Source organism: Hyperolius riggenbachi, chromosome 4, assembly GCF_040937935.1.
Source record: "Hyperolius riggenbachi isolate aHypRig1 chromosome 4, aHypRig1.pri, whole genome shotgun sequence".
NCBI lineage: Eukaryota > Metazoa > Chordata > Amphibia > Anura > Hyperoliidae > Hyperolius > Hyperolius riggenbachi.
In genome coordinates this window covers 270,480,715-270,497,330 of record NC_090649.1, presented here as the reverse complement: position 1 = coordinate 270,497,330, position 16,616 = coordinate 270,480,715, and the positions used below count along the sequence as shown (strand labels likewise).

Sequence of the window (16,616 nt, the reverse complement as noted above, 5' to 3'; positions counted from 1 at the left end):
TCGGGACTCTCTGCAACTTTTTTTTAATAAAACTATCCGTTTTTTGAAGTGTGTAAAGACGGACGCTATTTTTAACACTATTATTCGTGCCTCCGGTTTTGGTCTGGGCCAAAAAACAAAACGACGGATACAGTTTTTTTATGGCATACGTTTTAAGCCTCAGTTCACACTTGTTTAAAAAAAAGTATCCGTGGCTCTGTATTTTTAAACAAGTGTGAACCAAGGCTTATTCTTCATGCATTACAGATACCTAACCTCCAAATCAGAAAATTTTTTGCCACACGTCTTATGAGTGGGGGAGTCGGAATGCCACACTTGTTATAAGACTCCCAGGCTGTAAGTGTAAGGGAGACAGGGGGACTGATCACAAGCATTCCTGGGGGGCCCTATAATTTGTATTGTACCTGATTGTAAGGTAAAGAGTCATTAAACTCAGATTTTGACTCATTTTACCCTGTAGTTAACCACAGCCTTTATATTTCACATCAAACATCATGAAATGGATAGAAGAACCATTTTTAACTATGAAAGCTGAATACAATACTATAAGAATATGAAACCTAATTTTTGCAGATATCTTTTCTCTACTAGTCCGTAGTAGCAGTAGGGTATTGTACCGTGTTAGCCATCAGTAAAAGCAAGCTAGTCCGTGCACGCAGGTTTGTCATCTGTTTAGAGCAGGCAATAATAAATGTCAAAATAATGAACAAAGGTAGTTATGTAAATATATAGATGCAAATTTATATAGCAATGATGCAGAAAGAGACAGAATCCTCTGCTTTTCTGTTTCCATTACCTCACGCTCCTAAAATAAACAGAAGCTTCAAAGTCCCTGCAATTCATTTCTCAATAGAGTATTGAAAAGGCAATTTGTAGCAACTACAAGTCTCTGTCAAGAGTGATGTGCATCTAGAAATCATTCTATTTAGCTAAAAATCCCATAGTCATGTCAGTAAAAGATACTGCAAATGATGTAGTAACAAAAGCAACTTACGTACTCCACTGAAATAAATGGGACAACGACAGTGGGATGTGAAAGTTTGGGCAACCTTGTTAATCATCTCATCATGATTTGTCTGTATAAATCGTTGGTTGTTATGATAAAAAATGTCAGTTAAATATATCATGTAGGAGACACACACAGTGATATTTGAGACATGAAATGAAGTTTATTGCATTTACAGAAAGTGTGCAATAATTGTTTAAACAAAACTAGGGAGGTGCATAAATTTGGGCACTGTTGTGATTTTATTGATTCCAAAACCTTTAGAAGTAATTATTGGGACTCAAATTGGCTTGGTCAGTGACCCCTGACCTACATACACAGGTGAATCCAATGACAAAGAGTATTTAAGGGGGTCAATTATAAATGTCCCTCCTCTTAATTTTTTCTGAAGAGTAGCAACATGGAGGTCTCAAAACAACTCTCAAATTACCTGAAGACAAAGATTGTTCATCATCATGGTTTAGGGGAAGAATACAGAAAGCTGTCTCAGAGATTTCAGCTGTCTGTTTCCACAATTAGGAACATATTGAGGAAATAGAAGACCAAAGGCTCAATTTAAGTTAAGGCTTGAAGTGGCAGACCAAGAAAAATCTTGGATAGACAGAAGCAACGAATGGTGAGAACAGTCAGAGTCAACCCACAGACTAGCACCAAAGACCTACAACATAATCTTGCTGCAGATGGAGTCACTGTGCATCGTTCAACCATTCGGCGCACTTTACACAAGACGATGCTGTATGCGAGAGTGATGCAGAGGAAGGCTTTTCTCAGCCCACAGGACGAACAGAGCCGCTTGAGGTATGCTAAAGCACATTTGGACAAGCCAGCTTCAATTTGGAATAAGGTGCTGTGGACCGATTAAACTAAAGTGGAGTTATTTGGGCATAACAAGGGGTGTTATGCATGGAGGAAAAACTACACAGCATTCCAAGAAAAACACCCGCTACCTACAGTAAAATATGGTGGTGGTTCCATCATGCTGTGGGGCTGAGTGGCCAGTGCAGGGACTGGGAATCTTGTCAAAGTTGAGGGATTCCACTCAGTATCAGCAGATTCTGGAGACCAATGTCCAGGAATCCGTGACAAAGCTGAAGCTGCCCACTGTTTCGAATGCTTTTTTGTCAACCTGCAAGCTCATCATTATGAGCTTGCAGCTTGACAAAAAAGCATTCGAAACAGCAGGCTGTAGCTGCGTCTAAGCCCATTTTTTTTGGCATGTGATTTTAATTATGTGTCTGAATAAAGAGCTATTTCTTCAAGAGTGGTGCTGCTGATATTGGTTTCTTGGCGACCCTTGGGCATCAGGGTCATATCAGCTTTAGCATACTCCTATCTCCATTGGAGTGTTTGGTCTAACACTGTGTGCACCCCAGCATGTAAAGAATAACCTTTTACATTGTGATAGTCAAGCAAGCTAGTCTGCGCTGATATCTGCTTGAATAATGTGTTTTTATATTGTCTGCACCGCTTCCACAGTTGTGGCACTATACAATTATAATAACACCTCTATTCAAGTGCTGCCATCTGCAAACACTAAGTATGGGCTGCTCAGGAATCATTCTTGAAATGTAAAGAGGGGCAGTGATAAGCTTCTATTTTACAGCAGAAACATTATTATTTACTAGTGGACCTAAGCTGCACGCGCAAACGCCCTCCCATCCTGCTCCCTGTGCAAAGGGTGTCCGTGCTGCACATGCGCAGTAGCGCAAAGCACTGGGACACACACACACACGAAGTGCAGAGACACTTCAAAATTATTATATAGGATTCAAGTACGATCCTTTTTTTAAGCACATTGGCCCATATGCAATTCATGTTTTCTCCTGAGTTTTCGCCTCCATGATATTTTCGCAACTTGCCATAAAATTCGTTTTAAGCCGCCAACAAGCAAGAAAAAACTCAAAATAAATTTGAGGGTACTTTTTTCCAACATTTGGGTAGTATTTCAATTTTAAGAAGCTGAAAATGTAGTAAGAGAAGATGAAAATTACCTCCTAGAAGATAACTCAGGTGAAAAAGTGAATTGCATATGGCCCATTAAGTATAGGTACACCAACACTTTAAAGAAGCGCTGTCAGCCATACTATCTCAGAAAAAAACAACACATATACTGTATATGTAGATAAATACTTGCTCTACTTGCATAACATATGTATTGCACTGACAACGTTTTGGTTTTAGTGATTTTTCTACAGTAAAAAAAAAGAGAAAATCCTTCTTAGCATTTCCCATTTTAAGTGTGGCTATTTTGAAGCCAATCCTGATGCCATTTCCTGCCCTACTCTCCTCTGCCTGCCCTTTACTATAGAAAGGTCATTGTCTTAGCATGAGAAATATTGGCCAGTGTGGGAGGGGAAAACAGGAGGGAAAGAGGCTTCAGCCGATCAGACTGCATTAGTTAAGTTTGAGGGGAAATAGAGAAGTAAAAAAAGGACAACCCAGCATGCCCTGCAACTTCCTTTTTGTGTACCGAACTTTGTGTGTACTAAAGAGTCAGGTAAACTGGGGAATGATCATTTATCAACAAGAAAAGTAATAGTGATTTTAACTTTTGGATTGCCTGGTTAGCATCCTTATTACTTGTTTACCAGATAAAAACTATAAAAATTAAGAATTGATTTTTGATTTTATGCCCGACAGTTACACTTTAAAGTCTTATTAAAACTAATCATATGTATATGAAGTGCATCAAAGCTGCAGTGAACGATGCGGCACATGGTAAAAATTAACTGAAAATGCAACGGTTAGGCGTGCAAACGTCTGAAAAATAATGCTCACCAGTTCCATTTTTACAAAATAAAATATTTATTTATTTTACTTGAAAACATAAGGATATCTTACTTAATACAATAATCACATTCTGTTCATTGTAGGCCTTCATAAACATCCTACAAGGAAGTGGCAGATTTACTGTTTGTTGGAAGAACGTCTCCGTTAGCTTGATTTCTATAAAACTGTAATGGAAAAAAATGCATCTGTTTCTCAAACCATTTGGCAACACTGAGGAGCTGCTGCTCTTTGAAGGCTTGGCCGATGAACTGAAGTGCAAGAGGTAGCCCTCTACTGGAAAGACTGGCTGGAACGGTGATGGCAGGAATACCTTGAGGAAAACAGATTTTAAGAAGAATAATAATAATAATAATAATAATAATAATAATAATAATAATAAAAAAGGGTTTGTATGCATCGTTTGTTCTGAACATTTCCTAGGAGAATCAATGGTACAAAATACAACTTTCTATTAGGCAGGAGTCACACTTGCAAAAATCGCTTCCGTTTTTGCGCACCACAAAAATGCAAGTGAAAATGCACATAATGCTTCCCAATGCACAGTCGCAGGGCAATGTGTGTTTTACCGCTGCAGGAAAAAATACAGACACTACTGCTTTTACAGCGAACCTGAGGCTCGGGTTCAAAATCTGCTACTTACTATTTAGAGAGGGAAGCCTCAAGATCCTAATGAGACTTCCCTCGGTTGTAACAAGCCACCCGTTGCTGAGCGCACCCCCCCCCCCATTGTTAAGCGTAGCCCCCCTTCCTATCGGGACTGCACAGCTCCTCCTCCTGGTTTAAGTGTGCGCAATGGCCGCGTGAGCCCGCATGCACAGTAGCACAGAGCCACTTCAGGACCAAACAAATTTTCACATATCAGCAGTGCTCCCATTCATTCGTGAATACAGGTAGTCCTCGACTTACGAACGACCCGCCGATACGAACGGCATGGATTTTGTGTTTCCATTTTTTTTTTCAAATTGGAGTTGTAGTTTTTGAGAAAATCGATTTTAAAAAATTCTCAGAAAAAATGGCTTTTAAACTTGTATAGGCAGGTACAGAGGGCAGATGTGACAAAGAGGGGGACACTGGAGGCACAGGGGGGGGGGGGGCACAGGGGACAGTGATGGCACAGTGTTACGAATGAACCTACAGTCCCTATCTCGTTCGTTAACCAGGGACTACCTGTAACTTTATTACTACTAATCACACCTAAATGATCTAAATATTTTTTTTTCCAGGACAAAATTAGGCTTTTAGTGTGTGATAATTTTATTTAGTAATTACCTTATTTTCAATGTATTTTTAAGGGAAAAGTATGGAAGAAAACCTAAACACACACTTTCTACATTTACATCCATAAGTTAAACTCACACATTTGATTTGCTTATTCATCCTGGTTATAACAAGTTTTACATTATGTTCGTAGGACAATGTATGGTGACAATATTGTATTTGGAAATAAAGGTGTCTTTTTCTGTTTTTCGCCTTTTCATTGTACACTATTGATGATTATAAGACCTTATTTGAAAAAAGTAATAGTAATATACCCTCATGGAATACATATTTAAAAAGCCAAGTTCCTAAGGTAACAATATATGTTGTTTCTTTCATATTCTGTTACTTTGTTTTCCTTTTACAAGTCTTTTATTTTGATACAGAATATGCAAAAATGTAATTGCCTTTGATTCAGTTTGTGACTAAAAAGAATACACAAGACATGGGCCTCAACCCTAAAACTTTCTAAACTCTATTCTACTACTTATCACGCTTAACTGCTTGCCGACCGCATCACACCGATGGGCGTGGCAGCCCCAGGACCGTCTAACACTGATCGGCGTAAAGTCCTTGGGGTTCATTTTGCAGGAGATTGCGCGCGCTCATGCGCGTGCATCTCCGCTTGGTAGGCGGAGTGGGGGCGCTCGCCGCTCGGAGACTGTTAGATGGCGAAATATTATACCTGTACAGCACTGCGATCTAAGACAGCACTGTACTGGGTACAGCTGTGTGATGAAGGGGGACACAGAAGCGATCGGCGGTGATAGGCTGAAGCCCATCACCACCGATCGCAGTGATAGGCTGGTGGCCGGAGGGAGGGCAAGACTGGGAGAAAAATAAAAAGGAAAATTTATTACAAACATAAAAATATTTGTAACAAAAAAAAAAAAAAAACACTGGGGGAGTGATCAGATCCCACCAACAGAGAGCTCTGTTGCTCGGGAAAAAAAGGGGGGGTTTACTTGTGTGCTGTGTTGTGCGGACCTGCAGCGAGGCCTTAAAGCTGCAGTGGCCTATTTTTCAAAAAGTGGCCTGGTCTTTAGGGGGGTTTAACACTGCGGTCCTCAAGAGGTTAAACTATTACCACGTATGTCTCTTGTAGTTTTTCTAAAACTTTCCCAAATATGATCATAATTTTGAAAATGACTTTTTTATGTTGGATTGAGTTTGTCCCTACATTTTTTTTATGTGATGTGTGTCCAAGCTGTAAGACCCACCAAAATGTATTGTACAACTTGTCAAGGTTAAAATGATACTACATGTGCCTCATTTAGTAGCAAACTGGTGGTTCACTCTCCACAAATACACTGGAGGTTTATAAACATCCAGTTGTCATTAAGTGGCTAAACAGTAAATTTGTTATCTAATAATTGTAGCAGCAGAATTGTGTAATAAACCAGGATCCTGTTTTACTGCTTCCTAGAAACTAAATGGCAGCTGTGAAGGAACATAAGCTTTCACTCAGCCTGTCAGTCTCAGGTGTATATATTTATTTAGACAGTGTTTACAATATTTTTTGCAGAGCTTTCAGACAATATTCCCCATTCATGTGGTACTCACAAACCATGCTTACCAGCCATGTTAGCACACTGTGTGAAGACGTCTTCCTGAGCGCTACGAGTTCTATTATCTTCCTGGATGAATTCTAGGTAAGGAGCTGCATCCCCTAGCGTTGTTGGAGTAAGCAAAACATCCACACCTGAGCTAAAAACCTTCACAAAATCATCTGCTATTAGTCGTCGTACCTTTTGAGCCTTCAGAAAATACTTCTCATAATTCCTAAAACAAAAAAAATACTGGTAGGTTAAAGGACAACACTAAGCACAGTTTGCAGCTAAACTAACCATACACATGACCATATAGAAGAGATATGATCCAGAGCATTTGATTTAAAGTTTACCTGAGACGGGATATAAAAATGTACACATACCTGGGACTTCCTCCAGGCGCCTCCGGCCTGATCGCTCCGTCATTGTCGTCCTGCGCTGCCTGCAACCTTCGCAACTAGTCCCAGTAAGTCATCCAGTTGGGGCCAGTCGGTGCAGTCGGCCTGTGCGCGCTCTCTTGTCTCACTCCTGTGGCCGGGAATGCTCCTGGCCATTGGAGCGTGACGGGGGAGCATGCACAGCGCCAATATTTTATTTGGAAATAAAGGTGCATTTTTTTCAGTTTTGCTTTCACCACTATTTACAAGCTTTTAATTTAAAAAATAATAGTAATATACCCTATTGACATACATATTAAAAAAAGTTCAGACCCTTAGGTAACTATTTATGTGTTTTTTTTAATTCTGTTTAATAAAAAAAATTGTTTGTAGATGTACTTTTACTATTTTGCCACAAGATGGCCCCCTTCTTTTTTTCTATCCTGCAAGCGTGCGAAGGAAGGACGTGAAACTTTTTTTTCTTAAGAAAGATTGCGGCTTCTCATGGAAGCAGTCAGTCTTTCTAATGGGGACTTAGATCAATGAATGGGAACTGAGTTCCCATTCATTGATCTCTGGGCTAACGGGTGGCGGCACAGGAGCACGCACGATCTGCCGAGGGGGGGGCGCACAGCAGCAGCCTTTTGGACGTAGCAGCTATGTCCAAAAGGCTTAATTGGTTAAAGTAGCTAAAGCCAAAGCAAATTTAGGAAGTATAAAAAGGGAAATAAAAACAAGTGAGGCTGATGAAGGCCTATTATATTATTTGGCATAATTATTATACATTAAAATCTATGAATGAGTTGTTCTGAACCCTGTACCTGAAGCAGAGACAGCTTCTCAGAAAGTGTTTTTTTTACTCGTCACACACACACACACACACACACACACACACACACACACACACACACACACACACACACACACACACACACACACACACACACACACACACACACAAACACACACACACGTATCGACATTTGAATGTAAACAAAGATACTGTTATCTCCAGTTGCGGATTTGAAGCTGAATAGATTTGTTTAACCATTTCAGTGATGTTCTGCTAAAAAAAATGTTCTGGGATAGTAGCTTTAAAGCTGTAAGGAATCTTTTAGAGCAAAGTAGAAATGCTGACTTTCAGACCACTTTAATTGGTGCTTGCATATCTCCTTACATTGAATGGATTCCACAATTATAATTACCAGGAATCAGATGGTGCTTTGCTTAAATCAGGTAGAAAATTTTACCCTTATACCCTTTCTCCACATTAAGGTACAGAGAAGTGCAACGTAAACTTGGACACTTTTTTCAATCTAAAAACTATGTAACTGTAAATACGTATGTAAAAGTGAGAATTGTAAAACAGAAAAAAGTATAAAAACAGGTTTGTATTGCAATATAAGCATTGTAACAGCCTCTTTCCACACTGCAAACTTCAGTGTGGTAACTTAGATTCAGTTGCCTAGAATCCTGTGCTACAACAGGCAAGATATTTTGTGCAAATGATAAGTCAGAGGACTGACACTCTGTCATTAGAATTGTATATTAGGTTTACATCATGAGATGAAAACAAGCTGGCTAACTGCCAGCAACCAACTGCAGATCAGGGAATTCTCCAGCTTGTCATTATGACAAACATTTGGTAACTGCAATGGAAAGGAAAGGGTTGTAAGGCTTGCAAGCACAACTCTTCTTGAGGCCTGGTAAAGGAACTTTTGGAGGCATGTACTAGTTCACAGTAATATAACACTGCGTGCTGTCACGTAGGTGCACTGAACAGGTATGCAGTGACTGGTATCAATAAAATGTGCAGCTGTCACACACACAGGTACCGTGAACAGGTATGCAGTGACTAGTATTACAAAAGTGCAGCAGTCACACACACAGGTCCCGTAAACAGGTATGCAGTGACTGGTATATATTATAACACTGCATGCGGCCACGTAGGTGCATTGAACAGGTATGCAGTGACTGGTATCAATACAATGTGCATCTGTCACACACACAGGTACCGTGAACAGGTATGCAGTGACTGGTATTACAAATGTGCAGCTGTCACACACTCAGGTGCAGTGAACAGTTATGCAGTGACTGGTATATAACACTGCGTGCTGTCACGCAGGTGCACTGAACAGGTATGCAGTGACTGGCATTACAAATGTGCAGTTGTCACACACACACACACACACACACACACACACACACACACACACACACACACACATATGCAGTGAACAGTTATGCAGTGACTGGTATATAATATAACACTGCGTGCTGTCCCGCAGGTGCACTGACAGGTATGCAGTGACTGGTATCAATACAATGTGCAGCTGTCACACACACAGGTACCGTGAACAGGTATGCAGTGACTGGTATTAAAAATGTGCACCTGTCACACACACAGGTACCGTCAACAGGTATGCAGTGACTGGTATTACAAATGTGCAGCTGTCACACGCGCAGTGAAAAGGTAGGCACTGAATGTGCTGGGCCTGGCAGTGGCACAGTAGGAATTAACAAGGGCCAGCTGTGACTGATTGACAGGCTGTATATGCAAGTGTCAGTGGGCCACACACACACAAAAAAAAAAACAGATCACAAGAACAACATTAGCTCTCAAAAGAGCGGTTGTGGGGGGCTTTTTAGCAATAAGTATCAGCAAGGAGCAAGCTAACAAGCCTAGCAAGAGCCTAACTAAGCTTTCCCTATGTCTACAGCAGGTTCCTATCCCTTCTCTAATTACTGCAGCCACACCGAGTGAGATGATAATGGCCGACACAGCTGCCTTATATAAGGGGGGGGGGGGGGTCTCCAGGAGGGAGTGTAGCCTGATTGGCTGCCCTGTGTCTGCTAACTGATGTAGAGGGTCAAAGTTGAGCCTAATAATGTAGTACAGGGGGCGGGTCAAACTCGCATATAGTTCGTGGTTCAGTGCGAACGCGAACCAGCGATGTTCGCGTGAACCGTTCGGGCCATCTCTAATCACAATTATTGCCAAATCCTTAGTCATCTGTTCATAGTTTCAATAGTGGTAATGCAGAGATCAAGTAGCAAGATGCAAGTACCGAGGTCTACTTAGCTTTAGAAAGAGCCTTATAGGTAAGGATAGACCTGCAGTGCACTATCAATTATAAAATAACAGCAAACTTACTGTTAAAGAGACACTGAAGCGAAAAAAAAAATATGATATAATGAATTGGTTGTGTACTATAAATGATTACCGTACTAGAAGTTTAGCAGCAAAGAAAATATTTTCATATTTTTATTTTCAGGTATATAGTGTTTTTTCTAACATTGAACAATTCTATAATATGTGCAGATTACACAACACTCAGCATTCAAAATGATTCTTTCAGAGCAGTCTGTGAACTAATGACCTCTCCTCTGGCAGCAGAAAAGTAATTAGTTCAATAGCACTTGAGATAATAAAAGTCAGATAACAGCCCTCTCCACGACTTCGAAAGTCGTAGAGCTTACCGTATTTTTCGGACTATAAGACGCACCCAGGTTTAGAGGACAAAAACCAAGAAAAAAAATATATTAAACCTGGGTGCATCCATGGTGCAGGGGTGTCTTGTAGGCCTTTTCCCCCCCAAGCTGTCTGCACCAGCTACACAATAACTAAGCTTCAGTGCCCAGCTACACTAGCCCCTGCTGCCCCACCAGCTAGACTAAGTACCCTACACTAAAGCCTGATGCCCCACCAATAACCTTGCACTACACTACATTGCATTACACTAGTCCCTGATTCCCCCACAAGTTACTACACCACACTAACCCACCCCTGCTGCCCCACCAGTAACACTACACCCTACATTAAACTAACCCCTGCCTCCCCACCAGTTACAATAACTAAACACTTCAACATAGATGATCTCACCTATCTAGTTGTCCCTGAGTTGTCCTGTCCTTTAATGTCAGCTGTGATGATTGAAGTGGCAGAGGAGTGTTGTCACAAGTCAGGCATCTCAGCAGGAGCTGCAGCGGCTGTCCTCTTCCAGGTATTGTGGCTGGCGGTGGGGGGCTTTGGGGTGCAGAAGAGCAGCGATTCAGGGCTAATTGCAGCGGCTGTAATCTTCTAAGTTCCTGCACGGCGGCGGGGGGGCCAGATGAGGAGCGATCCAAGGCTAATTGAAGGCAGCGGCTGCAATCTTTTAAGTTCCTGCACGGCGGCGGGGGGGCCAGATGAATAGCGACCCAGGGCTAATTGAAGGCAGCGGCTGTTATCCTGTATCCAGCACGGCGGCGGCAGCGTGGCATTAGACGGGAGATCGTAGCGGTAGTTATGACTACCGATGCCTCAGTACTTCCTTGTTTACGCCCCCTCATGACGTAGGACGCTCATGCGTGTCCTACGTCATGAGGGGGCGTAAACAAGGAAGTACCGAGGCATCGGTAGTCATAACTACCGCTACGATCTCCCATCTAATGCCACGCTGCTGCCGCCGTGCTGGATACAGGATAACAGCCGCTGCCTTCAATTAGCCTGGGATCACGCCTCTTCTGCCCGCCGCCATGCAGCAACTTAGAAGATAACAGCCACTGCAATTAGCCCTGAATCGCTGCCCCCGCCGCAGCCGCTGCAGCTTCCGTGCAAACACATGGCATGGAAGCATGAAGAGCTGGCCAGAGGCGAATCATTGCGGGCATCAAGGCGGATGATTGGCGGCTGCATAGAGGAGAATGGATGCGGATGATTGGCTGCATGGAGAGCGGGCAATGAGGCAGATTGGCGGCTGCATAGAGGGGAATGGAGGCGGATCATTGGCTGCATGGAGAGCGGGCAATGAGGCAGACTGGCGGCATGGAGCAAACCACACACCCAGAGCATCACAGACGGAAATAGTGAGAAACTTTTTTGTTTTTTTGCAATATTTGTACTTCTTTTTTTGCTACCTTCGGACTATAAGACGCAGGGACTTTTTCTCCCCACTTTTGGGGGAGAAAAAGTGCGTCTTATAGTCCGAAAAATACGGTAATTGCTTTTTTTGCATTGAGATAACAACTGGAGTTTCTTAACTCTTCCTGTACTGGAAACAATTAGACTGATGTATCTGATCTTAAGGTTTTATTTCTTAGCTGTACTACACATACAAATCATAATATCATAATTTTTTTTTCGCTTCAGTGTCTCTTTAACCAACACCATTGTGTCCAATGCTTGTTTAGACCTGAGCTTTTTGGTAGGAAAGGTGGGTAAAACAGCAGTATAAATGTCAGGATTCTGTTCCCATCAAAAATCTCACTCACAAAATGTAGATTAGTCTACATTAGCAAGTCTGTCATGATAGGTAAGCTCCCACATGCATTCTCAATTCTCTATGAAAGATGTCAATATGTAAAGGTGTCCTCTCAGCTGCACCCTATTTACTTATACACCTGAGTGAAGGTGCTGCTCTGTTTTTTTTTCATCCTTTAGGGGAAGCGTTAGGACTGTTGTCAGCTTGTTACTGTTGTCTGTGAAGCAATTTTCGGGGAATTTCTTGTTCTTTGTGGTTCTAATTATAATCACACTGGGGGAGAGTGAAATGCATTCATTTGAAAAAGGCACCTGGAAAAAGAGGCAAGATTTTTTCCAGCTATAAAAAAGGTGCTGGATAAGGCCAAGATTTTTTTTCAGCACCCTGCTGGATATAGCCGAGATTTTTTTCACTGGACTGCATTGGATATAGCCGAGATAAGTGATATAGCTGAGAAAAGTGATTTCTATGACCTAACTTCTCTCTACTCTCACATAGAACACTCCCCTGGTGGTGTCTAACCCTAAGACCCCTCCCCCCAGGTGGTGCCTAACCCCAAGACCCCCTTTCCCAGGAACGCCCCATAGACGCGTATGGAATGACGCATAAATCACCGCCCTGCCGCCGCGTCACACATCCTGACGAAGCTCGCAGTGGGCGGGCGCAACGCATCGATGGGCGTGGCTTCATGACATGCGTTCTGAGCGCTCCAACTAGCCGGCCGGCCGTGCTACAGGAAAGGAAGTCTCTGTGTCTCGTGGCTCCCTGCAAGTACCCGCGACCCGGGCTGAGCCAACAGCTAATAGGCTCCCCGGTGTGGTGTAGGTAGGGTCGAGCTGAAGACTGGAGGATTTCTGCACCAGGAGGGAATGCAGCGGAAGTGTATGACTGGAGAAGTCGACCTGTCGGTGTGGTGGTAAGAACCAGCTGCCCCGCAATCTGTATCCTCTGAAGCTGGGTGCAATCTGTGCAGCCCGAGTCCTGCCACGGCTTTTTGTCATCTTGTGCCATCCAGCCAGCGGCTACCCGCACCAGCACTCTGTGGTCCATAGAGGTGTGGTACCGGTACCAGAGTGAATGGGATGACTGTGGGTGTGCTGTGCTGAATGGTGATGGGGAGCGCTCCGCATTATTTTAAATGATTTTAGGATAGGGACGGTGATTTGTTTATTCTTGATACTCAATAAAGGTTTATATATTGGAGTCCGGTGAGCGGCAGCAAGTTTTTTGAATTTACAAAAAAAAACCCTTCCCAGTGGTGCCTAACCCCAAGACCCCACCCGATGCTGCCGAACCCTAAGACTCCCCTTGTGGTGTCTAACCCTAAGACCCTGCCTGGTGGTGCCTAACCCTAAGACCCCCTTGGTGGTGCTTCACCTTAAACCCCCCCCCCTTTCGATGGTGCCTAAACCTAAGACCACCTGGTGATGCCTAACCCTAAGACTATCCTTTGTGGTGCCTAACCTTAAGACCCCCATTGGTAGTGCCTAACCCCAAGACCCCCCCCCCCAGTGATGCCTAATCCTACACCCCCCCAGTAGTGCCTAAACTTAATTGCTCATGGTGGTGCCAAATCTTCACTGCATTTCATGTCAAACATATACAGTGGGTTGCAAAAGTATTCGGCCCCCTTGAAGTTTTCCACATTTTGTCATATTACTGCCACAAACAGGAATCAATTTTATTGGAATTCTACGTGAAAGACCAATACAAAGTGGTGTACATGTGAGAAGTGGAACCAAAAATCATACATGATTCCAAACATTTAAAAAACAAAACAAAAAAACAAGTGGTGTGTGTGTAATTATTCAGCCCCCTTTGGCCTGAGTGCAGTAAGTTGCCCATAGACATTGCCTGATGAGTGCTAATGACTAAATAAACCTGTGTGTAATCTAATGTCAGTACAAATACTGCTGCTCTGTGACGGCTTTAGAGGTTGTCTAAGAGAATATTGGGAGCAACAACACCATGAAGTCCAAAGAACACACCAGACAGGTCAGGGATAAAGTTATTGAGAAATTTAAAGTACGCTTAGGCTACAAAAAGATTTCCAAAGCCTTGAACATCCCACGGAGCACTGTTCAAGCGATCATTCATAAATGGAAGGAGTATGGCACAACTGTAAACCTACCAAAACAAGGCCGTCCACCTAAACTCACAGGCCGAACAACGAGAGCGCTGATCAGAAATGCAGTCAAGAGGCCAATGGTGACTCTGGACAAGCTGCAGAGATCTGCAGCTCAGGTGGGGAAATCTGTCCATAGGACAACTATTAGTTTTGCACTGCACAAAGTTGGACTTTATGTAAGAGTGGCAAGAAGAAAGACATTGTTAACAGAAAAGCATAAGAAGTCCCGTTTGCAGTTTGCTACAAGCCATGTGGGGGACACAGCAAACATGTGGAAGAAGGTGCTCTGGTCAGATAAGACCAAAATGGAACTTTTTGGCCAAAATGCAAAATTCTATGTGTGGCGGAAAACTAACACTGAACATCAATCAGAACACACCATCCCCACTGTCAAATATGGTGGTGGCAGAATCATGCTCTGGGGGTGCTTCTCTTCAGCAGGGACAGGGAAGCTGGTCAGAGTTGATGGGAAGATGGATGGAGCCAAATACAGGGCAATCTTGGAAGAAAACCTCTTGGAGTCTGCAAAAGACTTGAGACTGGGGCGGAGGTTTACCTTTCAGCAGGACAGCAAGCCTAAACATAAAGCCAGGGCAACAATGGAATGGTTTAAAACAAAACATATCCATGTGTTAGAATGGCCCAGTCAAAGTCCAGATCTAAATCCAATCGAGAATCTGTGGCAAGATCTGAAAACTGCTGTTCACAAATGCTGTCCATCTAATCTGACTGAGCTGGAGCTGTTTTGCAAAGAAGAATGGGCAAGGATTTCTGTCTCTAGATGTGCAAAGCTGGTAGAGACATACCCTAAAAGACTGGCAGCTGTAATTGCAGCAAAAGGTGATTCTACAAAGTATTGACTCAGGGGGCTGAATAATTACGCACACCCCACTTTGAAGTTATTTACTTGTAAAAAATGTTTGGAATGATGTATGATTTTCGTTCCACTTCTCACATGTACACCACTTTGTATTGGTTTTTCATGTGGAATTCCAATAAAATTGATTCATGTTTGTGGCAGTAATATGACAAAACGTGGATAACTTCAAGGGGGCCAAATACTTTTGCAAACCACTGTATGCTTTTTTGAACTGATATGACCGAATTATCTAATATAACCCAATTTAGTTACTTGCTGATATAACTGATCTCTTATAGCCGCATTTATATGGATCATGTGCTCCTGTCCTATGACAGCCTGTATTTGTATTACTGGGCCTACCTAACCAGCCCATATCGCATGATCATGTATTTTGTACAATTTGCCTTGTATAACTTTGTTCTATGTGGTATAACCTTGTTATGTCTGTCATCCTTGTATCATTGTATATGTTTATTGTACTATGTTGGCACTTTATGAATACAATTAATAATAATAATAATAATAATAATAATAAAATAATAAATTATATAGCTGTAAAATAATCACTGCTATATCCCGTTTACAGCTGGAAAAAACATCTAGGCTATTTCCGGCGCCCTTCTACAACCTTTTTATAGCCGAAAAAAGATCTCGGCTATATCCGGTGCCCTTTTATAGCCCCTCAAAAGTAAAAAAAAAAATGGGGCGCCCTTTTCACCACCTTATAGCCAAGATCTTACACAGATGGCTCAGGCGCCCTTTTCAACTGATACCAGTGACATTCTCCCAGCACGGACACAGACAGCAATAAATAAAGCTGCCAATGGGGTAAAGATCTTTCCTGCCCTATTCAACTCAACAACCCTTTCCCAACAAAAGAAACCATGGCTGGGATAAGCCATGTAAACAATATATGTATGCATAGTGAATTATACAAGGAGAATAAGTATTATTTTATTACTTAAAAGACAACTGAGTAGTCTAAATGTTCGGTGACCTGATATAAGGACATTTTTTTATTATTATTATGTTCAAAGGCACTGCTCCTTCTGGACAATCAGATTTCAATTTAATGACATATTATGTAACAACAGTAACTTAATATGTTGGAGAGTTGTTTCGATTGTTGCCACAGGAACTGCATCTAGTGATTACCGTGTTCCCTCCCTTTTCTCAGAACTAACAACAATACACAGCAGTATTATTAAAGAATAACGTCTTTCATTTATTAACCACAGGCAAAGGAAGTACATGTATGATAAGTTTCAGGGATTTTTTTCAGGTATTTGAATACGGTCTTACCTATAAAAGGATAAACGGACTGTAAGAGTTATTTTTGTTGAAATATTTTTTTTTTATTTTTCAGTTTAATAAGCAGGTCAGCTGAAAGCTTGGGTTCACCC

At 42.1% G+C, this 16,616-nt stretch overlaps 1 protein-coding gene across 1 annotated transcript in view; it reads right to left on the bottom strand.

The window, feature by feature from the left end:
• Positions 1-3,842: 3,842 nt before the first annotated feature.
• LOC137503774 (glutamyl-tRNA(Gln) amidotransferase subunit A, mitochondrial-like) overlaps positions 3,843-16,616 on the bottom strand; it is a 68,651-nt gene continuing 55,877 nt past the window's right edge. Inside the window, exons 10-11 of the mRNA XM_068231244.1 lie at positions 6,630-6,835; positions 3,843-4,106 (exon numbers count right to left, since the gene is read on the bottom strand). Of these exons, the coding sequence (XP_068087345.1) occupies positions 3,895-4,106; positions 6,630-6,835 (418 nt within the window). The 3' untranslated portion in view covers positions 3,843-3,894. The remainder of the gene's footprint in view (positions 4,107-6,629; positions 6,836-16,616) is intronic.